Source organism: Enoplosus armatus, chromosome 22 (assembly GCF_043641665.1).
Source record: "Enoplosus armatus isolate fEnoArm2 chromosome 22, fEnoArm2.hap1, whole genome shotgun sequence".
Lineage (NCBI taxonomy): Eukaryota > Metazoa > Chordata > Actinopteri > Centrarchiformes > Enoplosidae > Enoplosus > Enoplosus armatus.
The window spans coordinates 543,786-566,494 of NC_092201.1; the positions used below are offsets into that span (position 1 = coordinate 543,786).

Here is a 22,709-nt window from a genome sequence, read left to right on the forward strand (position 1 = left end):
TGATACTGGTATCACAGAGACATGAGACATTCTGACATGAGACATTCTGTTGTAACATACACTGTATGTTACAACAGAATGTCTCATGTGGACCATAGATGTGATAATAATTCCGGCGCCATCTTGTGGAAAGTTGCCGCCCTACAGCTCCATTAAGGATATGCACGAATCTGCTGATATTAACCGACGATTGAACTCGAGAATTTTGTAAATGTACGTGTGAATTATTTTTAACATTTCTTATTGTTAGTAGCTAATGAACAACGAAATAATAAATGTTATACTTTTCTTCTTGAGCCGATGTTTCAGTATTATTCCGTCCTCTGCCTGCCTTCTCATTTCAGTCGAATCAGCTAACGTGAGCAGTTTCAGGTAAAAACAGTTCATGTGTTTCACAACCGGCTCAGTTTGACTCTGACAGTTACATGTCTGATCACAGAGGCTGGCTGTTTCGAGACTGAAGGTAAATGTGTCCGCTTATTCTTCTGTCTAGTTAAACCGTACGCATTTCCTTGCTAAGAAAGCTAACCTGTCAGCGTGGTATGCTAATGTCCCGGCAAGTTCACGTTAGCTTCACAGCAGCAGGTTAAGGTGACTGGGGGTTTATGGACATTAACGTTAGCTTCTGTGCCATGCTGGATTGGTTAGCATTAAGTTATCTGTTAGCTATAAGCTTTATTAGCACTGCTGTGAGTTTTCGTGTTTCATGTTATTCTTTGAACCAGTCCTGTCCGCTAACAGACTGAGCTGCTGTCATTCCAGCCCTGATACAGGACGGCCATTCTACGGATCACGGTCCTGTTCGGCTAGCCGAGTGAAGCAGTCATTGCTGATATTCAGTGTCAATAAACGTAACTTATCCTATGAATAATAAGAATGTAAACCTACCCGAGGGCAGTTGAACTTCCCGGCAACAGTTTAGGAGGGTTCATGTCGATGTCAGGCGGGATTAAACTAACAAGAACACGACTTATTCCCATCAAGCGCAGATGAATTCCAGTAAATTCATTACTAGTGTAAAATCCAAGATGGCGCAGGGTTAGGGGTTAACCCTAACCCTTTAAACAAGCAAAATATCTGATTACTTCTCCACTACTCACATTCCCGAAGGTCTATATCCATTTTTTACATCCATCCAAGTTTTAACTTATTGTAAACGTATAACATTGGCTGATAATATGAATGAATGCAATGAATACATCATGAATGTCAGATGCCACAATTCACATAAAAGTTGTTTATAAAATATATATATATATATATATATATCCTGTAAAGTAAAAGGTGGCCTGGGACTGAAAGGGTCAACCAGGTGATAATTATATTTAGTGTTTTGTGGAAAGATCTGAGTTCACTCTTTACAATTCTAATCACTTAACAAGGAAATTAATTAATTATTTTACATTAACAATGAATCTGTCTGTTACATTTACAATTAATGTTTTTATGATAAAATCAATTCATCTTTAAATGTCTTGTTTTGTCCAACCAGCAGTCCAAAACATAAAGAGATTCAGTTCACAGAGACTAGTGCAGTCCCCCTTCCTCAAAAACATCTAGGACTCGTACTTCTATCAGTATTTACACTGTAGTATTATTACTTTATTACTGTAGTAAAGGATCTGAATACTTCCTAGATTCAATTAATCCTACTGACTTGTGTTTGTGCTGCAGGAGGACGTTTGGAGATGTTGGGGTTCCGGTGCATTGTGGGTGATCTGCGTGGAGGAAGAAGACTCTGGCGAGGTCTTCCTCACATCCAGAGGAGGTTTGTCTCCTCGCTGACCTCAGAGAGTCAACGGGTCAGGCTTCTTCCTCACCATCGTGGTCTTCCTCAGCTGACTCAGAGGTGTTTCCTGTCTCAGGGTCAGAACTCGTCTGTTAGTGCAGCTAAACTGAAGCTGAGGACTCGCCTGGTGGTGACGCTGCTGTTCAGCGGCGGTCTGCTGGCCGTGTGGTGGTTCGTCTACTCGGAGAAGCAGCAGAAGTTGCGGCAGCAGCGCATGGAGCAGCTGAAGCAGGTGGCTCTGGGTCAGGGCAACTTCAGCCTCCTGGACCACAGGGGGCAGCGCAAGACCAAGACAGACTTCCTGGGCAGCTGGGTGCTGCTGTACTTTGGCTTCACACACTGTCCCGACATATGTCCCGACGAGCTGGACAAGCTGAGCGCCGTGGTGTCGGCTCTGGACGGGGACGCCTCGCTGCCGCCCGTCCAGCCCGTCTTCATCACCGTGGACCCGGAGAGGGACGACGTGCCGGCTCTGGCCCGCTACGTCAAAGATTTCCACCCCCGTCTGATCGGACTGACGGGAACACCAGAGGAGGTGAAACATGCGGGGCGGGACTACAGAGTGTATGCCAGCCCCGGGCCCAAAGACGAGGACGGAGACTACATCGTGGATCACACCATCCTGATCTACCTGATCAGTCCTGACGGGCTGTTTCTGGACTACTACAACAGGATGAAGGACCAGGAGCAGATCACAGAGAGCGTGAGGAACCACATCAACAACTACATCAAACTCTGAAGGAACTGAACACAACACGGAAACTATAAACTGAATATTAACGTTTCTGTTTAGAGAAACATTGAAACTCCAGGTTCCTGCAGAGCCTCTTCAGTCACGTCTAAAAACATGTCACATGTTGTCAACTAAACATCTTTAAAGTTTGGACTCTCTTTGGAAGGCAGATGTAACTTGTGTTACATGATTAAAAAGTGTTCTGAAACGAATCACTTGAGTGGACAAATTAACATGAAATTGATGCTTTGATTTTCACCCCACCTTTCAGCGTGTCGCTCTGAGCAGCAACAAACAGCTTCATGCTTCATGCTTCATGTTACGTCAGTGATCAATTCTAAATTACCTAAATTTAAAAGACAGAAAACCCCAAAACCTCAGGGGCAAACATCTTTAAATAGTTTTGAGAGAGAGATTTTACCTGCCCAGGGACAACTGATGAAATGTAGCCACCTAGCTAACTGTACATTGTCCGTGTTCAATAAATAAATTAAATGATGGTGAATCTAAAACCCCCTGAACATGTTTTGATAAAACCACAGACTACATTCTTCCACACATTTTAAATTAACCACCATCAGGTTTTACTTTGGTTATGAGCAAACAAATTCAACATGGTTTTTATTACAAATATTTCATATTTAAGACAAAACAGTTGTCATTTTTATCATCAGAGACTTCTACAGACACAGATCATGATTCAATTACTGGCTGAATCATAAGTACAAGGTTCAGACAGTAAAACCTCTGGTCAAAGTGTCTTTACTGGAAACGTACGTTTATGAGCTTCAATACAAAGAGCTCGTGTGTTTGAACTCACGAGTTTCAGGTTGAAGCCAGCAGAGTTTTGAATCTGTCTGTCGCTCTGTGAGTGCTGAGCAGCTTCAGTCCCATCGAGTCCACGCTGTCCTCCAGACCTGCAACACTGTCCAGCTCCACTGTGTAGTCATTGGCCTGAGAGACCACGAGACCACGAGACCACGACACACACACACACACACACACACACACACACACACACACACACACACACACACACACACACACACACACACACACAATAAAACAATGTTAAAGTCTAAATATATAAGCTATAATCTAAGTTTCATCATTTTTTGTATTGAGTTTGGTAGAGTGTGTTATTTACCAGCTGCAGTGAAGCCAGCAGATACTTGCAGGCTTCAAAGTTATCCAAACCAGCGACGATGGAGGAGAAAGATCGGCGGTGGCCGACGCCGTCCAGCGCTGCGACTATCCTGTCGCCGTAATCGTGGATGTCAAACACGGCACGCTCTTCCTGAAACACCACGAACAGGAAGTGACACACAAACAAACGTCAGTCTGGACACGATGTTCACAGCTGGACCTTAAAGCGATGATGAAGCAGCGATCGTCTCTCCTGCTGCTGCGGCTGATGACAGAACAAACTGGTTGCCAGTGTTTTACCTGCAGCACCAGTTCAGGTCGCATCTTGTCCTCCCAGTCTTTAACTCTTCGAGACAGAGCAGTTTCCTGAGTGTAACCTCGACTGTTCACCACCAGCTGCTCCTGAACGACCACATCGCAGAGACAACACGTTATACATTCATCAACTGACATTTCATATTTATTAATACACTTGAACTTGATCTGAGTTTTTTATGAATTATTGTCAAATTAATCAATTAAAGAGGTGATTTCACCTCCAGCTGCTCCTGGAGACAAAGAGTTTATGTTGTTTATATATTCTGAATGAACACATTTATCAAATCTGTTCAATTATTTATTAACATGTCTAATCTATATAGATGGAGTTATTTATTTAGTTATTTACAGGATCAGCTGGTCGTCCAGGCAGCCATCTTTAAGTCTGTATCAAGAGTTTCATCAGAGAATGAAAGATGAGTGGACGTATTGATCACTTACTACACGCAGCTTCACCAGATCTTCATAACTCAGTTCATCTCTCTGAACGTCTGGAAACACAAAATATAAAGTTTATCACAAACCTCATCAAAACAGGTCAGTCCTGATCCTGCAGGTCTGTCCTGATCCTGCAGGTCTTCGCTGTTCACTGCACGGCCTCTCAGGTCGGTTTTAGTTTCTTGTTTGTCTTGTTGTTGTTCTTTCTGATTTGTTAGTTATTGCTTTGTAAAGTTTGGTTGCCGTGATGTTTTTGTGAAACGACACACATACTTAATAACCTTTAAGTCCCCAAAACAGGACTGCAGGTGTGTTTTTACCTGGCGATATGAAGTCTGCTCCTCCAACAAACTCAGCTGGAACATCGTCAGGAAACGCTTCATGTTCGTTGTCTGAGGTGTCGTCATCTCCACCTTTTAAATATTATTTTAAATTGAATCAAGTGAGCAGCTGCTCAGAAATGTATACTGTGTTGAAAAGAGTTGAAGTGTCAGTTGAAGTTCAAGTACTGAAAGGATTACGGTCAGTTCAAGTGTAGAAACTGAAACCAGATGTAATTTGTGTGTAAGTGTTGCAGTGAAAGGAGTTGAAGTGAGGTTTTCAAAGTGCTTAACAACAGAAGAGTGTGAGTGTCTGAGTGTGTGTGGAGGTGTTTTTACCCAGCAGGTCAGGGTGTCTGAATCCATCCACAGGCTCCTCCCCCTGCTGATGTGGCCCCGCCTCCTCCGGCTGCAGGAAGGTCCGCCTCAGTTCCTCATCAGAGACGACCACACCCTGAGTGACATCACACAAAGCATCATTGTCGTTAGCAGTGCACACAGACAGACACACAGACACAGACACAGACACAGACACACAGACACACACACCGCTTTCCTGTAGATCCTCTTGCGAGTCTTCAGTTTGTCCTTCATTGTGCTCAAATAAATGTAGTTCAGGTCTGAAACAAAAAGAAGTCGCAGTTGTTTTCTCACGTAAATAAAACAATACAAATTCAATAAAATATGATTTCAGTTCAACTGTTTTACAAATCAGATGTGGCTTCATTCACTGCAGTCTGCAAATCTAATTTTAATTTTGACTCTGTTGTCACTTTTTTAGTCCATTACAGTTTTAACTGAAGCTGCATTTAGCAGTTTAAAGTAGAACACGTGTCCTGATACATACCGTTTGTATGGCATCATTTTACAGTGTCAGTGTCAGTGAGGTTTGGCTTTTAGCTCCTTTTTGTAGTTGCAAATTTACACACCTTATTTAGGTATAATATAGAGAGAGTTAGTGTGCATGGGTCGACCGTGCATGCAGCCTGTTACAGTCTCTTGTCTAATTTCCCCCGGGGGATAAATAAAGTACTTCTGATTCTGATATTGTTTATATGGTAAAACAAATATCAAAAGGTCGCAGTCTGGTCTCAACTCACTGTGCTGGTTATAAGGATCATGATTATTAGTGGGAATAGGTTTAAGACAAAGCAGGTGGAACAGACACGTTACCTGTAAATGTGGGTCCATTTTTTAACTTGTGCTCCGGAGGATCAACTGCAACAAAGAAAACAAAACTTGATTCACAACAGAAACCGTCATCATGCCACAACTGCTGAAGCCCTCAGGAACAGCTAAAACATGTTAAACCTCTTACAGGTTCCTGCGAACCAGCTCCTGAAGTCCTGGAGTGAAGCAGGTCGTTTTCTTTTCCTCTTTCCACCGTCGTCCACACCTTCAGGAACCTTGTAGCATTTTCCTAAAAGGGAGACAACACTGTCAACAACGAGCACAACATCACAGTCTATAAAACACGTGAAAGGCCGTTAGTTCACCTGATTTAAACGGTTTATCCTCCCCGAGCACAGCGTACGGGTCATGGAGCGTCCACACGTTCACCTGAAACAAAACACAAAATGAACAACAGAAGAGGGATTCATTAGGGACTCTTATAGATGAAAAATTATGATAATAAAGTGATAATATTTTTGAATAATAGTCGCAATATTTCAAGAATAAAGTCATGACTGTTGGAGTAACTGCTCCACTACAATGAGAATAAAGTTGTAATCTAAAGATGAATGAACCTACAGCAGGTCTCGTCTCCTCCGTCCTCCTCAGATTGTCGTCTGCGACCTGCCGTCTCTCTCGGATCATCCTGCCTTCACTCAAAGCCTGAGACAGAGTTTAAAACATTTCACCAAAGTGACGAGGAATTCAAACAAGGCGAAGAGTCTGAGTTGTGTTAGCAGCTCTGTGACGCTCATCGATAAAACAAGCTTTACATTTAAATAATGAACCATTTTCAACCAACAGACTTTCTGGTTAAATAAATAAATAACTTTTTCATGCAGACATTTGACAGGAAGACACACTAAAAATCTAAAAGGGAAAAATCTGTTTTATCCCAACGTCTCCAAACTGGACTGAAAAGAAAAGCAGAACTGAGACCTGGTGTCTGTCCACGTGCTCCCCTGGTTCCTGGTCCAACTCCATGTGGTTGTCGTCGACAGGGAGGAAGTCCTCTGCAGCATCACCTCCGGGATCTTCGACATCAGACGCTGCAGCTTCAGCTGGAGCCGCGGCATCTGGACAAAGGGAGAACATTTAAAAACACGACGTCCGAAAACTGGAAACATGTCACATCGTTCAAAAACAAACCTGCTGCTTCTCAAGAAACAAAACCTTCTGATTTGTGTCAGATTTGATTGCATTCTGATAAGACTCCTCCTATATCCGTTTTTTTTCCCATGAACATCAGATCAAGTTGTATCTGTATCACATTCATGTTAGTGGAGATGTACCTCCGTGCTGCTGCTGATGCAGAGAGTCTGCAGGATGTTGATCATCCTCCAACAGAAACCTGGAAGCAGCCGATCCGAGGGTGAGGAGGATCAGATCTTCATCTCCTGGGATGAAAATGTTGATCCTGAAGTCCTTCTGACTGCACACGATCTCACCTTTCAGACTGACACACACACACACACGCACAGTCTGCAAGTTTCACTATGACATATTTCAACACATTTTCTGGATTCAGAAGAACATTTTGTGATGAAACTAAAAGACAAAAATGACCAAAAATATCAGAAACAAAGCTGATCAAAGTCGTTGCGCACCAATCTGTCAGACTGATCTTTATGCACCAAGAATATTCTTGTGTGTCGTCTCTGTATTGAAGACATTCGAAGTGTGTGTTTTCATAAACTGACCTGATGAGAGGGAGTTTGTGCTTCTCTGTGGTTTCAGGAGGAATCAGAGAGTCAGGAGGAAGAGGAGCGACGCTCACCGTCTGAACATCAAACACAGAGCAGACACACGCCATGCAGAGGGTCAGACAGGTGTACACTGTCTGTGTGCAGAGGGTCAGACAGGTGTACACTGGCTGTGTGTGTGTGTGTGTGTGTGTGTGTGTGTGTGTGTGTGTGTGTGTGTGTGTGTGTGTGTGTGTGTGCAGAGGGTCAGGCAGGTATAACTGACCGTGTTGCAGCCGGTCTTCTGTTTGCTCTCGGAGACTTCAACATCCAAAGGAGTGAACTGAAGGAGACAAACAGACTGTGATTTCCTACATTACCCAGAATGCCTAGAGACTTTGTGGTTTGAGTCAGTGTGCAGTTTCTTACATCAGCCTCATCATCGGTGTCGGCGCTGCTCGCTGCGCCGTCTGCTCCGTCCTCCTCAGACGCTGCCGTCTGCTTGTTACGTCTGTTGGGAACAAACGTCAGAGAAACTACATCATCTGATCCCTTCGGAATACAAACATTCACTCAGACCTGAAGCTCGTCTTACTTCTTGTTTCTGTCGTTGATGTACTCCAGAGTTTGGTAAACCAGATTGTGCAGGAGCTCCACCTGAAACAGTCAGACGGTGACGTTCAATATGAGCAGTTTTATCAAGTCGGTTTTATTTGCGCTGTGTTTTCATGAACCTTCTTGCTGTAGATGCACGCTGAGCCCTGGATCAACAGCGCTGCTTCTGCAAAGTTCAGTCTGGTATTCCCTCCATCAAACGTGATGCACATGTCATCCAACTACAAACACAAAGACACACAGAAAAGGTTGTGATATCCTGAGGAAGCTCAAATTATCCCAGATACTTCAAATGTACCTGAAACTCAATCAGAATATATGAGTGTACTTTGTCTCACACAGTTAAGATTCTGACATGATAACTGGAGAGTTTACCTCTTCCAAATAGTCGTTTAACTCTGAGGCCACGTCGATCTCCCAGTTCTTGGTGAGCTCTCTAATCGGCTGCAGCAGGTGAGCGAATCTGCTCTCTGTGGACTCCATGACGGCCTCACTGTGAATCCAGCAGGGTGGAAAAGTAACAATATCACAATGTAAAAGGACAGTGTGCAAGTTGCTTGAAGAGGAGCTAATTAAAGGACTTTATATAGCGTTGGGTAGTTTAATCACAGTGTCGATTTTAAAAGATGTGCCGATTTATTTTGTTGGCAAAGTCTTAATGTACAAGGTAAACAGTAAACACTATACAGTCTCTCCCCTGAAATGCAGTGGAGTGGAAGTATAAAGGAGCATGAAATGGAAATACAAGTGAAGTACAAGTACCTCAAAATTGACTTGAGCAGATGTGCTTAGTTACTTTCCACCACTGGAATTAGGACAGAAAAGGATTCAACAAGTGTTTAAATTAGTGTCACAAACTGAGAGAATATATTGTTATTCAATAAGCTGCCCAGAACAATGTTACCCAGGTTTGCTGCTATTTGCGTTTGTGAGTTAACTTAAGGCAGGTTGTTGGCGTTTACCTTTATTTCTACGCGTTAACTGAGCAAACGTTGACGTTAAACCGAGTAACGTTAGGGTTTCATAAAGCAAAGGTTAAACCATACTCCATAATCCAAATCTGACATCTTTAGTTAACTGTCATCTTGGGTAAACTACCTACAGTTGAGGTTTAATTTGTCTGAAAGGTCTAAACATGTGGTACGAGTGACTCTGTGTACCATTGATATGAACATCTGAAATCTCCGGCTGTCTCTCAGGATGTTAGCGCCGTGTTGACGTTTACTTTAATGTTTAACAATGACTGACTGTGGGGAACACTAACAGTTGAACATATTGAATCATGCGCCGAATTCAACAGAGCACCCCATTGATTAGTTAAATATCTTAACTAGTCTTCTGTCAGAGGGAAGTTCACCGAAAACCGAAAGCAAGCACAACAAATGACAGCTTTCATTAACTTAATTCGGCCAAACGTCCTCTCCGTACAAACAGTGCGACAGTGTGGCTGGAATACGAAGTAAATTTAAGTTATATTTGCCGACTCTTACTAATCTAGTACTTTACGTACTCACCGTAGTGATGGAACAGATCGGCACTGACAGATCTGCTAACTAAATGTTTTGTAGCAGTTAGCAAAACAGTCAAACAACCCGCGCAAGTTTCTTCTTCGCTGTTTAGATTCTTCTTCTTCTTCTTCGTTTAATGGCGAGCTAAAAGCAGCATGAAAGGTGCACAGCGCCTCTTACTGCACCGGAGTGTGGCGCAGCGTGACCTTACTGAGTTTATAGTCTGGATTTTAGACATTTTTAGGAAATTATATAAAATGGTGGAAATACTCATTAAGCAGATGTCCTCAGATTAATAATACAAAATATAAACAAATAAATGATGATGTATTATTGTACATTATGATAAGAACATACTTTATTGATTACAAGCTACCCAGCAGTATATAAAGTAATTAAAATGAGCTCCACCTTCACCAGCGGCAACATTAAAGTGATGAACACATTAATGCATCAATAACTATAATTGAACAGTAATTGGACAGTAATATTCTAAAATGGACCATTCTGCATAGTGACAACTTTTACTTTTTTACTTCTACTTATATTTTGTACTTTTACAAGCACCTATGAATGTATAATTTTCCTTTAAATCACTTCTTAAAATGATTTTTTATCAGTTATGATAGAATAATAACCGACTGTTTATTACACATGTAACAGTGATGAGAAACACTAGAGTCTAGGTAAAGCACCGGTTTGTTTATTAAGAATGGGTTGTGCCAAATCTATTCACTATTCTAGCAATTTAAGGTCACCTCGTTTGTCGGCTGGTGTACAAATCTGCTTAAAATAAAATACAATTTTATTTCTGTTAATGTCCACTCTTCAATTCTGCAATTACATGTTGTAGTTGATATGAATGCTGTTCTTCACGGGGGGGCTCAGTATCTAAAATTCTGGCGGAGGCCCTGTTTGTACTCTGTGACCCCGCGTGCCCACTGGAAGACTCTGAGTTACGTTATTGAGGTCTCTCTGCACGTGCATGCAACCTGTAATTTAAATATCTGACGCTGAACACCTGAAGGCAGTGTGTGTGTGTGTGTGTGTGTGTGTGTGTGTGTGTGTGTGTGTGTGCGTGTGTGTGTCGGTCCACCTTAAATCGCTCCTCGCTGCACCACGTGACCATATTCCTGGAAAGTTCCTGGAAATGCTTCTTTTGTGTTTATGGTGATATCGGTTATTAGGCAGCTCGGTGGACACGGTCTGTCCCCAGCACAGTGACGGACGGACGGACACCATGTTCGGGACACGCGCGGTGCTCTTGTAGCTCTCCGGGACACGGACATAAATCGGTGTTTTCTTGTTCGTCCGCACCGGAGCGGTACGGCTCTGACTGACAGATCTGAGGTTTGAGAGGAGAAGCTTCTTTTTCGACGGCTGGACCTCCGTCAGTGTCCACACCGACCCGCCATTCGAGAGCTAAAGGACAGAAAACAGGACGGAAAGTAACATCATACATGAGAGGAGCGCTTCTGGGGATTCACACTGTAAATGTTCTGAGCCGACGGGTTTGGCTAGCTAGCAGCTAGCTCCTCTCAGGTACGTTTGCTTGTATTTTTTTGTCAACCAACATTAATGAATATTAGCTGGTTTATTACACATGTACCAGGCAGGTGAGAAATGTCAATGTAGAGTCAATGTAGAGCACCTGTGCTGTCGCCTGGTCTTCAGTTTGTCCTGGCGGGGAAGGAAGGAAATATCACATTGTGCCAAATTCTATTCATTAATTTTGCAATTTAACGTCACCTCGGTGTCCGGCTGGTGTCTAAATCTGCTGGAAAATAAAAGAGCACAATTTTCTTTTCATCACAGCCCAGTCTTCATTTCTGCAGACAAGAAACAATTCACCTAGTTGTATTTACTTTAAAATGGATGGATAGATAAAAGATAAACGGATTATCTAACTACAAAGCTAACAACGCCAAATTCCATTAAGAAATAATTATTTGACATTGCCTCGATTGTCTGCTGACGTGTAAACCCTCTTAAAATATATTTTTACACATGTAACGGACAGTTGATGTGAATCACAAGAGACAGTTTAAAGCGCCTGAGCTGTTGCCTCTTAAATCTGTTACGTTACACCAAATTCTATTCAAAATTCTTCCAATTTCAGGTCGTCTCGTTTGTTGGCTGGTGTACAAATCTGTTAAAAATGAAATACATTTTCTTCTGTTTATTAGTATTCACTCTCCAGTTCTGCATATAATATGAAGTAACCCTGTTGTTAGTCGCTGTACTCCTGTGGAAGACCAAATGTCCAGTTTAACAAACGTTAACCCATGTATTAAATCGTATTAATCCCTTCTGACCGGAATCATGTTTCCCACGTTTTTCTGACCCATCTGACTTGTGAAAATAAGACTAAATTAAACTTTTAATGTCTTTATTATATTTTTGTCCTGTCCACTACAATTGATGTTTTGACTGGGACACTGTAAAATGGGTTGTTTTAACCACGTACGTTTTAACTTTATACACTTTTTATTGTATTGTATATTGATTCTTTTCTTGATTAATCGTTTGGTTAGAAAATAGTAAAAAATGTTTGTGCTGTTGAGTGAACCAGTTGTTTGCAGAAGTTAAGACCCTGTTGAAGTGTGAAAGTCTGAGGTCCTCCTCTGTTGGGTCGGTCCTTTTACGTAGGAACAGTATTGTTTTAAACAAATACATTTGAATGGATTTCATTTTGAGACGAGAGGGACGAGTCTGAGTCTGAGATGATAATAACGTTGTTAATCTTGAGTTTTTTTCCAGCTGCAGTCTTGTAGCAGTCAGACTGTCCTGATGGATCTGATTTATTTCCAGGACAGTACAGACCGGCGCAGAGACCTCGTCCCATGTCTGAGCTGTGGGCCTAGATCTAGGCTGAAGATTGGATCTGTCCAATGACCTGCCAGTCCTCCGAGTCCACAGAAACCATCGAGAGCGACAGACGAGCCGACAACAACTCCAGGGCTGTGGAATCAGACGAGAGCCGCATCGCCTTAGCCATGAAAGACCTGAAGAACACAGGTTTGATTGTTTGATTATGTATTGAACAGGTGCTCGTCAATAAACAGCTGTTTCATCTGTAGTCTGGACACATGTTACAGATGTCACTCTATAAACAGTAAAAGTTTCTGTGCAGCTCACACTTTCAGCTGAGTGGAAACCGACTCAGACTGCTGGTTAGTTCGACCTCTTCAGGCCTCCAAGAATCATTAAACAGTCTGAGGATCTCAGAGTATAGCCACTAATACTGAAATTACTAAAATATTTAATATTACTTAATATTTGGGAGTTAAAATATCTGCTGACAGCAACACGAAACATAAACAAACAGTCCTGAAGAACAGTGACCCACATACAGACTCAACATGTGAGTCAGTTCTCTGTAAAGGAGACAGATCAATGTGCACTGATCTGGTATCAGCTGATCAGCCTCTCCTAATGACGGATTTTGTTGGTGTGTATTTCTGGTATTTCACTGTTTCCTGTCTCTCTGTGGTGTCAGGCTGGTACTGGGGCAGTCTGACCGCTAACGAGGCCAAAGAGATCCTCCAGGACGCCTCAGAGGGCACCTTCCTTGTCCGGGACAGCTCTCAGAGGGATTACCTGTTCACCATCTCCGCCATGACGTCAGCAGGTCCCACCAACCTGCGGATCGAGTACAAGCACGGTAAATTCAAGCTGGACTCGGTGGTTCTGGTGAAGCCGAAGCTGAAGCAGTTTGACAGCGTGGTCCACCTGGTGGAGCACTACGTGCAGCTGTCCAGGACCAGCGACAAGGCGGCGTCGAACTCTCAACCCTCAGCAGCGCCGCCCAACGGCACGGTGCAGCTGCTGCTCACCAAACCCGTGTACACCGCCACGCCGTCGCTGCAGCACCTCTGTCGCATCGCCATCAACAGGACGACGCGGCAGGTCCAGGATCTGCCGTTACCCAACAGACTGAAGGACTACCTGACGGACTACACCTACAACGTGTAGATGGAGCAGGACTACAGCTCACGGTGGAGTACTGCACCGGCTGTGTGCAACGCCCATCTGACCACTGACCAATCCCATCATGCCTTGCTCTGACAAAGACCCAGCAAGAGACAAAGTCCTGAACATGTCTCAGCTGGAGGAGGATGTTCTGTCGGCTCTGAATCCCTTCTCAAAGTAAAGTCCCTGATCTGCTCCTGGTCTGCCCCTGGTCTGCCCCTCCACATACGAAGCTGCAGTAAGTACTGGTCTGTTGGTGGACCGGTCAGTTCGGCTCCGCGGTGAAGTTACAGACCACGATGTGAGTTTAAAGAACGTATAAACTTCAGTTCTGATGATCCAGGTGGTTACATGTCGTCTGAACCTCTTCACCTGTTCAAAACCTGCCTTCAGCAACTGATCATTATTCTCATCATCAATTCAGTGTTTTATTGATAAAACCTCAGAACACATCTAATGTTACATATATAACCACGGCTCTATGAACCTGAAGACCTGAACGTGGTGTCAGGTTTTCTGTCTTCGTTAGAGACTGATCTTTCACTTTGGTGACGGTCTTCATTTTTCTACATGAACACAAACATTAAAGGGTAACTTGGTTGATGACGTTTGCATTGCTGATTACATCAGAGTCACAGAAAATATCTGATCTCTGCTCATCTCCTTACGGCTGCGGCAGATGATCATCGTCATCATCAATTAGTCTCATTTATTTATTTATTTTCAGTTTGTCAGAGCTCAAAGCGTCTCCACAGTTTTTACTTATTTATTTATTTATTTTGTCCAACCAAACGTCCAAAAAGATATTTAAGAAAAAAAGCAACGTGTGTTATTTGAAAAGTGACTGAAACAAACGGATTCATTTTCTGTTGATCAACTAATCAGGTCATGAACTGATCGTTTTAGCTCTACATTAGAGTTTAGAAGCATCTGTTGAAGAAAAGCTCCATTTAAACTTAATATTCAAACTTTTGTATTTGTTGAATCGCACGCTTACAGCTGAGCTGTGAACTAAACTCAACTGTCTCTGTTTCCTCTATAAATTCTACCAAATGACATCGTTCTGTCATTTTCATGAAATTGTTCTGAAAATGATGGAGCCGTAAAATAAAGTGTTTCCCAGTGAGATACTGAAGGTTAAACTGTTTAAAAAAGACAAAGGAAATTATAGACGTGTACCATAAAGTGCTGTGAATGAAATGAACTTAAAACTGACAGACAAAACTCAGTGAACCGAAAAGAGAGAGAATATAACTGAAACATCCTTTTTCCTCCCGAATCTGTGTGACCTAAGAAGGTTAGGCAGCTAGAATCAACACTTTCCATCAGTTTCCAGTTTGTTGTTCCTACCTTCAAATACAGAAATGCTGCGCTCTGATTGGCTGAAGAGTTTGTGAGCCAGCGGGACGAGGTTTCCTGATCGATGAGCCGCGTAGAAAACAAACAGACGTCCTCCGTGTTGTTGATCATTTTCATCTGAACACACGTCAGAGTTTAATAAGTCAGCGTTTGACCCCTCTGGGCTCCTGTTAGACTTTGTCCCTGCTGGATGCAGTACTCTGGAGCTCTGAACCAATCAAGTGACACAAAAACAAAGACCCAGTGTCACAGGGGACCCGATAATCCTGCTCTGGGCTCCAATAAGGCCTGATTTCAGGACTCCTATCAGATGAAATCCAGATGAGATTTAAGACTCAGTCCGTAACCTCATAAATCTGATCACAGTCTGTCCGGTCCTCCTCCAGGCCAAAGGGAGGCGCCGATGCTCCTGAAGCTGTTTGATAACTGACTAAAAACCCCAGAAGAAGAACTTACACAACAGTAACAGTTTAACAAACACGTGGACAAATTGTATTTATGAACTATGATCAACTCAACGTTTTCATCCAAACTTAATGCCAAAATCTGCAAACATTTAGTCAAAAGGAAACGTGGCTGCTTGTTTCATCCACTGCTGCTGCGTGAAGACAAGTTCACTGGTTGACGGAGACAAACAGCTGGTGGAGTTCATTCTTCTGGAGCTCTAATGAGACAAATTACAACTTTAAATTATAACATGTGACGTCTGAACACAAAAGCTTTGTCTGAATAAAATACAGAAGAAAACTGATGGAATTCTGATTTAAATCAGAAACCAACTGGATTATGAAGACATGATTCTTCATCTGGATGTGAACACGTCCTCAAACATTCTGCTTTAACTGTTTCAGTTTATCCTCCTTTTGTGTGTTTCGTTACATGGACCATTTAACCATACTCTATTTCAAAATCTTACATTTTTAGGATTCCTTGTTGATTGTTAACTATTAACACCTGGTGGAACATAAGATATGACCCTCTTTAAAATGTCAGGTCTTCTAGTAAATTCGGTTTATGTTGTGTTTATACTTTAATTTCGGCTCTTGCTCACGCTGTTTGGTAGCTTCTGTTTTCACTGCAAAAACAGCTACAGCTCTATGAATGACCTTTTAAATCTTAATTTGTTTGAACGTGATTTCTTTAGCAGCCGTAGCTTCAATTTAAACAAACATGGCAGCCAGATATGATTCCTCACCTAGTCGTCTGCATGTCCTCAAAAATTCTGCTTGAACTTTCAGGTTTTAACTAAACTTTAAGCTGCTTCTCTTCATGTTTGATCCGCTTGTTTCTGTGACTCTAACATGTAATCGTCAAAGCAAACATTTTGGCGTCACTCTTCCAGACTTTAAGGGTCCGTTTGTTAAAAAACATTTAACAGCAGGCCACTCAGGTAAATGGGACTTTGTTCACAGTTGCTGTTGCATCTGAATACTGTCGACTCGACATGATGTTCCTGTTCAAATCTGTTATAAGTTCCTTTATTTTTGTATGGAGGGCTAATCATTGGGGAGGGTGGCTCATTTTCTTCTTCAGCTACGATGTCACAGTGATAAAGTGCATGTTGTCTAGACATAAAACAGACTCTTTAAATGAAAACGATCTTTATAAGTGAACATAAAACACAATGAGCAGGACCACAACTCTGCAGATCTTTGTACATATCACAGCTGTGGGACAGATTTTCTTCGGGGGGGGGGGCGGGGTGAAACCTGCAGCTCTCTGCAGCTCTCTGCCTGTTTGATTTTTTTAAATATTTATTGATTGTGTCACACTGTTTTCTGGTACATTTTTTGTAAAGAAGCTGCACAGACTGAAAGCATGTGCAGTTCTGCCTCTGTAATGCTGATGAGATAAATAAAAACTTTTATATGGTGCTTCATCATGGTGTTGGTTTCTGTTTATTACACAATGTTTTACTGTTTCTCAGAACTTATTTGTTTTGCTGATGTTTCACTTTTGTATTTTGAGTTATTTGTTTTAGTTTTCACCCTCATTAATGTAAAAAAAAGTTAAAAGTATGACATAGTAAGCCAATAGTTTTCTACCACAGGATTTTGACTCCCCAGGAGTGTTTGTATTTTTGTGCAAACATTTTGAATTTGTTCTTGTTACATCATGTGACCCAAAACACTGATCCTTCTACCAGATCAACAGGAATGTGTTAAGACATTATTATAATTGCACATTTTTACATTATACAGACTTTAACAGAACCCAGAAATCATTAATAATAACATCAAACCGGTGCTGCTGACCTTAACTTAAAAATAAATATTGAATAGGAGGATGAAGAGAGGATCTCTATTCATAAATCCTGCAGTTTTAGGTTTGCTTGTTCATCGGTAAAAACACCAGATAGACAAAACAAATATGAGCCCTCATGAAGATTTCAGGTATTCTTGTAAATTCGGCTTATATTTGACCTATCAAGAAGTGTATTTCATAAAAACCTTAATTTTAACATTGGATCACACTGCAGCTACTGTGCTCATCGTGGAAGCAAGAGGTACGAAACCTTCAGTTTTCTTCTTGTGAGTAATGCTACTTAATGTGTTTCATGAATGTTGAATATTAGTCCCTAATAATTTCCTAAATTCATCCGTCATTAAGTCTGTTTTATTGTGCTTGCCACATCACGTGTCGTTGTCTACTCTATGAAAACCATTGAGCCGAAATGTTATTAACTATAAACACCTGGTAGAACATACATTATTACCGTTATTGGTAACTTCGGTATATATCTTACAAAACAAGAAGCCTTTACATTACTAAAAGCCTTCATTTAAACATGAGCTCATGCTGTTTGTCAGCTAACGTTACGGTTAGCACGGTAACAGGACAGTAGAAACAAGAGCAAGTCAGTACGAAACATTTTTCTTGTAAGAAGTGGTGCTTGATATATTAAATATGAATGAGTCCCTGAAGGTTTCGAAAATGAAGTTGCCATAAAGTCGATTGAATTGCCCTTGTCCCTACACGTCCCGTTGTCCACTGTATGGAAACCATTCAGCCTGACTTCATTGAAAAATCTACCGGTTTTTGATTCCTCTTTTGCTGTTAACTACTAAGACTTGTTAGAACATAAAGTATGAACGTGTCAGAAAATGTATTTTCTTTTTGTAAATTCGGAATACATTTGATCAACAATGTAGCACTTTTTTCATACAAAACCTTAATTTTAGCATAAGCTTACGCTGTTAGCTAGCAAATGCCCACCACTTTAGAAACAGGTGCTAGTCGGTACAAAACGTTGAGATTTTCTTTTGAATTTAGTGATAACTGGTGTATCACATGCATGCCGAATTGAAGAATTGTCCATGATGATTCACTTAATTAAATCTGTTGTTAATAAAGTCTTGCACTAAATTAGAAGATGTCTAAAAAAAAAAAAACATCATGGGAAACTAAATGGTTAGCGTTTGCAAAACCTTGGTTCCGCTGGCATGTTTCCAGTCGGACACAATAGCATTGAGCAAAGTGTAGTTGTCCAGGCTAGTAACTATCACACGACCAGATGAATTGTCAAGTTAGTTGAGTATGAGATAACTAGTATGTTTCACTTGAGTAGTGACAGCTCTCAGCTCCTCTAAATGGACCCGGCACACAAAGCTCTGCTGCGGGGACACAGACTGGAGCTGTCCGGGCAGCTGTTGGTCAGTGACACCATCGTTCCGTTTCTGTACCAGGAGGACATTTTAACAGAGACTCAGGTGGAGGACATCGTGTCTCAGCCGACAAACAGACAGAAAAGTCTGAAGCTGCTGGACATCCTGCCGAGCCGCGGGCCCCGGGCCTTCGACTCGTTCCTGAGCTCTCTGGAGGAGTTCAGCTGGGTCAGAGACAAACTGCTGCTGGAGCTCCAGACACGACCCGGACCCAGCTCAACAGGTGAGACCACGCGGAGAAGACACGCAGGTGCAAGACGTCACAGTTAAAGTCTTTAGCAGTTTAAAACTTTTCACTGGGTTTCTCCATAAAGACCACTTCAGCTTAAAACTTTAGTTTGTTTTAAGAAAACAAGATTAAACTTAAATCACAAAATGAAACCTGGTTGTCAGTAGAAGACAGCAGTGAGACTTCAGCTGCCAACAGTCAGAAACATGACTGCAGCAGGAAAACTGTGTTAACTCCTGTTGTCTGAGGCAGAGCTGCAGGTGTGTTACACCCCAACACCCACGGTGCTCCCTGCGGGGCCTGGACCTCTGACATACCTTTTACAGAAGTCCTGACAGACCAGGAGGAGGGGAGCAGTTGATTTTTTTCTGCCAGGGCCTCCTCCCCCTTCCCCTTCCCCTTCCCCTCCCCCTCCCCCTCCCCCATCCCTCCTCCGCCTTTTACTGCCTCCTGCTTTCCAGGAATCTTGGCAGCAGCAGCCTCTCTGTTAAAGCTGCAGAGCTGGATATTTGAAAAGCTGGCAGTCAGACAGGTTAACAACACGCTGAGACGCTGCTTCTCTCAGTCTGTGAACTCGTGTGACTCACTGAAGTCATAAAACACATTTAAAACACATTTCATGTTGACAGGAAAAGTCTCTGGAGCTGCATCATCATCAACAAAACCTCCACAGAAACACAGAGAGAGCGACTAATAGTGAACCATGACGAGACCGTGACGTCAATTCATAATTAGAAAACATTAGAAACGGCAGCTACTTGATTTCAAATAGACAGTAAATCAAAAACAATCAAAGATCAGCTGACCACATACATCTATATATAATAAACAGTGAAAGTGCTTCAGATAAACTGGGTCATTAAAGTGAATGCGTTAAAAAATGAGAACCAATAGAATTTAAAAAGACCTTGGGGGTACTTCTGGGGGTTTTGAAACTTTGGACTCTGAGAAACTGACATTTTTCACATTTTACAGACATTTGATCAATTAACCAGCTCCTCGATTCAGCACAAAGTTAAACTAATAATTCATAATTGATGGTAACTTCATTGGTTTAGTTGCACAGATTATCAGCCTCTTAATTAACCCTTAAACTGACAAATAAGGGGGTTTGAGTCCAGAGCAACTAGTTCAGTAATCAGTTGATCCTTTTAAAGTCATTTTTCAAGAAAACAATGCTTCTGTTTATTTCGCAGCATATTTGAATCATGAACTCACTAAACCAAAGGAGTGCTGGACCTGCTGATGGGTCTGAAACAACTATCCAAAGACTCAGCTCATGTTTTCAGCTCCAACTGTTACAGAGTTTGTCCACCAGAGAGCGCCGACAAGTTCTAATAATAAACTTTATTAATAAAGTCGTTTCTTAACGAGGTTACAAAGTGCTTCACAAAAATAAAAACAACTCCGGCCTATGAAACAAATGATGAAACTCAGCAACATGTATGTTATTTTCTGAGTTCATGATAAATAATAAACTTTCATTACAGCTTTGTAATAAAAGTCAAAGTGCACGTGGAGGTACGAGCAGCACTTCCTGTGTCACAGTGACTGAAAAGAAAAACACCAATTGCAACACGTGTTGACTGAAGAACAACTGATAGTATTTTTTTTTTCTGTTGTTTTTGTTGATGCTGTTGTCCAATGAATGGAGACCAAACAGCACACCCCCCTCACAGCAGAGAGACGACGACAGTACCAATAAAGTTTATCATTCAAACCTGGAAACTTTGAACAAACTCAACATGAAGAAGACATTTGGTGCTTTTTGTCTTTATTGTTTTGATCACCGACTGCAGACGTGCAGTCATGTGATTAAAGGGCCACAACCAGGGCTCCATATAAAAACCTGGACTTTATGGAAGATACGATGCCGAGAATAAAACCAGTCTTAGTCATTCAGTCACAGAAGTAGTTTTACAGGAAGACAAACAAGACTGAGATTAAAGTCAGAGATTTGAGACGAAAAGTCATGATTCTGAGATATTAATGTCAATTTTGAGTTTTGAGATCAAAGTCTAAGTTTAGTCAGAATGAATCTGTGAAACCGGATTTGAATCTCAGATCTGAAAGTATGGAAACGTTGCTGTCGTCTCTCTGCAGGCATCTGGCGGCTTCCTGACTCGGTTCTCCAGAAGGTTCCTTCGGATCGGGAGTTGTCCCGGCTGGCGGCTCGGCTCGGCGGCGAGTGGGAGGCGGTCCTGATGGATCTGGGTCTGTCCGCGGAGGCTTTGTTTCGGTGCCGGTCCGATCACTCGCTCAGCACTCACGGAGCGGTTCTGGCCGGTCTGGTTCAGTGGAGACGGAGCGACGGGAAGAAAGCCACAGTTCAGAGGCTGCTGCAGAGTCTGGAGGCTGCCGGCGTCCATCCGTCGGTTCTGGAGGACGTCCTGATGTGACGGAGGAACACTTCATCTTTGATCCTCCAGTTTATGGTCTGATGAAGGTGCCTCTCCCTCTGTTCAGGACTTAACATGGTGGTGACGGATGTTTTTCACTTTCTTATTATACCTTTAAGTAATCGCTAACTGCTGCGGTCCTATTAGCTTAGCTGACTCTGCCCGGACCGGGAGCTCGGAGCACCGGGGGAGTGTTGGTTTTTACACCGCTAGCACGGGAGCTCTGGACCGCCGGGAGGAGGAGGTTTTCAGGCCCGGGCTCCGAGCTCCCAGTCCGTGCACAGTCAGCCAGCTAACTAATAGGACTTGGTAACTAGTTAGTAACTGGTCAACGGCAGCTACGGTTAGCAGTAGTTAGCGGTTACTTTAGCAACAAGTAAAGCCATCTGTCCATCAAGAAACTAACCGACGTTCCGTCACGACCTGTGAGACAAACTGAACAACCTGCAACACCTGAAGAGTCGGTCAACGACCTGCTGGGGGCGGGGCTGAGGGCGGTGACTGTATCAGTGACATCACTGGTTTAAAGGCGCAGTGTCCGAGTACAGACTGTGTGCATGGCTCTGTGGACAGAGCGCTTTGAATCTTTCACAGTGTTTATTATATTACTGTTATCATTATATATTATTTCACCTAAAGCTGCTTTATAATCAAACGAGACCTCAGATCTCACTTTCTACAGTATGGGACCTTTAAATACATCAGCAAGGACTGTGTGGCGCTTTATGGACCAGAGGATCCATCGTCCAAAGAGTTTCTGTGTTTATTTCCTGTCTGACCGTCTGTCTCTTCTTCTCCTCCATGTTTGTTTCTTCAGATTTCAGCTTTTTTTTATGGAAGTCGACACAAATTTCTTCAAGTCACAGAAACAAACATGTGTGTCATAAAACACACACTAACACAGTAACGCAACAACGATGGCCGCTCTTGCTGTACTTCATTAAGTCCTCAACAGCCTGCAGAGCTCCGGTTCCTGCTGAAGATCTTTCTTGCGTCCAGGTTTTAAGGTGGACTGACGAGATCTGAAACCAGAACCAGAGTTTCTTTTCTTTGTTGAAATGTTTGTAAAAGAAAATAAAGTTCAATCTGAAAGGTCCGGACGTTTGCTCCTCATCTTCATTTTTTAACTCTTTAAGGTCTTTTTGAGTTGTGAAATCTGAGAAATGTGATTTGCTCTGAACTCGAGCTGATTGATTCATGTCTAACACTAAAGAATGTTCATACTGTTAATCTGAGATTAAAAGACCAAAAAGGAATCATCAGAATTAAGTGAAACTATTTCTGAAAGTCACTTTTATCTGTTTTATCTCTCGAAATGTAACAGACCCCAAAAAACATCCCAGGATGCACTGCAGCTTTGTAA

The 22,709-nt window shown here is 42.3% G+C and overlaps 4 protein-coding genes across 4 annotated transcripts; 3 read left to right on the plus strand and 1 right to left on the minus strand.

Annotated features, from left to right (window-relative positions):
• Positions 1 to 436: 436 nt before the first annotated feature.
• sco2 (synthesis of cytochrome C oxidase 2) lies at positions 437 to 2,965 on the plus strand. The gene is made up of 2 exons (XM_070929138.1): positions 437 to 463; positions 1,675 to 2,965. Exon 2 carries the CDS (start codon positions 1,689 to 1,691, stop codon positions 2,526 to 2,528), a length of 840 nt encoding a protein of 279 aa, XP_070785239.1. The 5' UTR covers positions 437 to 463; positions 1,675 to 1,688; the 3' UTR covers positions 2,529 to 2,965.
• A 223-nt stretch (positions 2,966 to 3,188) lies between these two features.
• Positions 3,189 to 9,785, minus strand: ncaph2 (non-SMC condensin II complex, subunit H2). The gene is made up of 20 exons (XM_070928909.1): positions 9,729 to 9,785; positions 8,590 to 8,707; positions 8,334 to 8,435; positions 8,195 to 8,256; positions 8,035 to 8,110; positions 7,886 to 7,942; positions 7,618 to 7,697; positions 7,227 to 7,373; positions 6,857 to 6,995; positions 6,497 to 6,580; positions 6,241 to 6,304; positions 6,063 to 6,164; positions 5,918 to 5,962; positions 5,294 to 5,364; positions 5,084 to 5,198; positions 4,745 to 4,837; positions 4,428 to 4,477; positions 3,969 to 4,070; positions 3,670 to 3,819; positions 3,189 to 3,476 (listed from the first exon to the last, which is right to left on the minus strand). Exons 2-20 carry the CDS (start codon positions 8,695 to 8,697, stop codon positions 3,348 to 3,350), a joined length of 1,776 nt encoding a protein of 591 aa, XP_070785010.1. The 5' UTR covers positions 8,698 to 8,707; positions 9,729 to 9,785; the 3' UTR covers positions 3,189 to 3,347.
• Positions 9,786 to 11,211: 1,426 nt separating this feature from the next.
• On the plus strand, positions 11,212 to 13,697 carry socs2 (suppressor of cytokine signaling 2). The gene is made up of 3 exons (XM_070928910.1): positions 11,212 to 11,264; positions 12,534 to 12,740; positions 13,222 to 13,697. Exons 2-3 carry the CDS (start codon positions 12,614 to 12,616, stop codon positions 13,695 to 13,697), a joined length of 603 nt encoding a protein of 200 aa, XP_070785011.1. The 5' UTR covers positions 11,212 to 11,264; positions 12,534 to 12,613.
• Positions 13,698 to 18,643: 4,946 nt separating this feature from the next.
• On the plus strand, positions 18,644 to 22,442 carry cradd (CASP2 and RIPK1 domain containing adaptor with death domain). The gene is made up of 2 exons (XM_070929174.1): positions 18,644 to 18,941; positions 21,051 to 22,442. Exons 1-2 carry the CDS (start codon positions 18,644 to 18,646, stop codon positions 21,344 to 21,346), a joined length of 594 nt encoding a protein of 197 aa, XP_070785275.1. The 3' UTR covers positions 21,347 to 22,442.
• Positions 22,443 to 22,709: the final 267 nt, after the last annotated feature.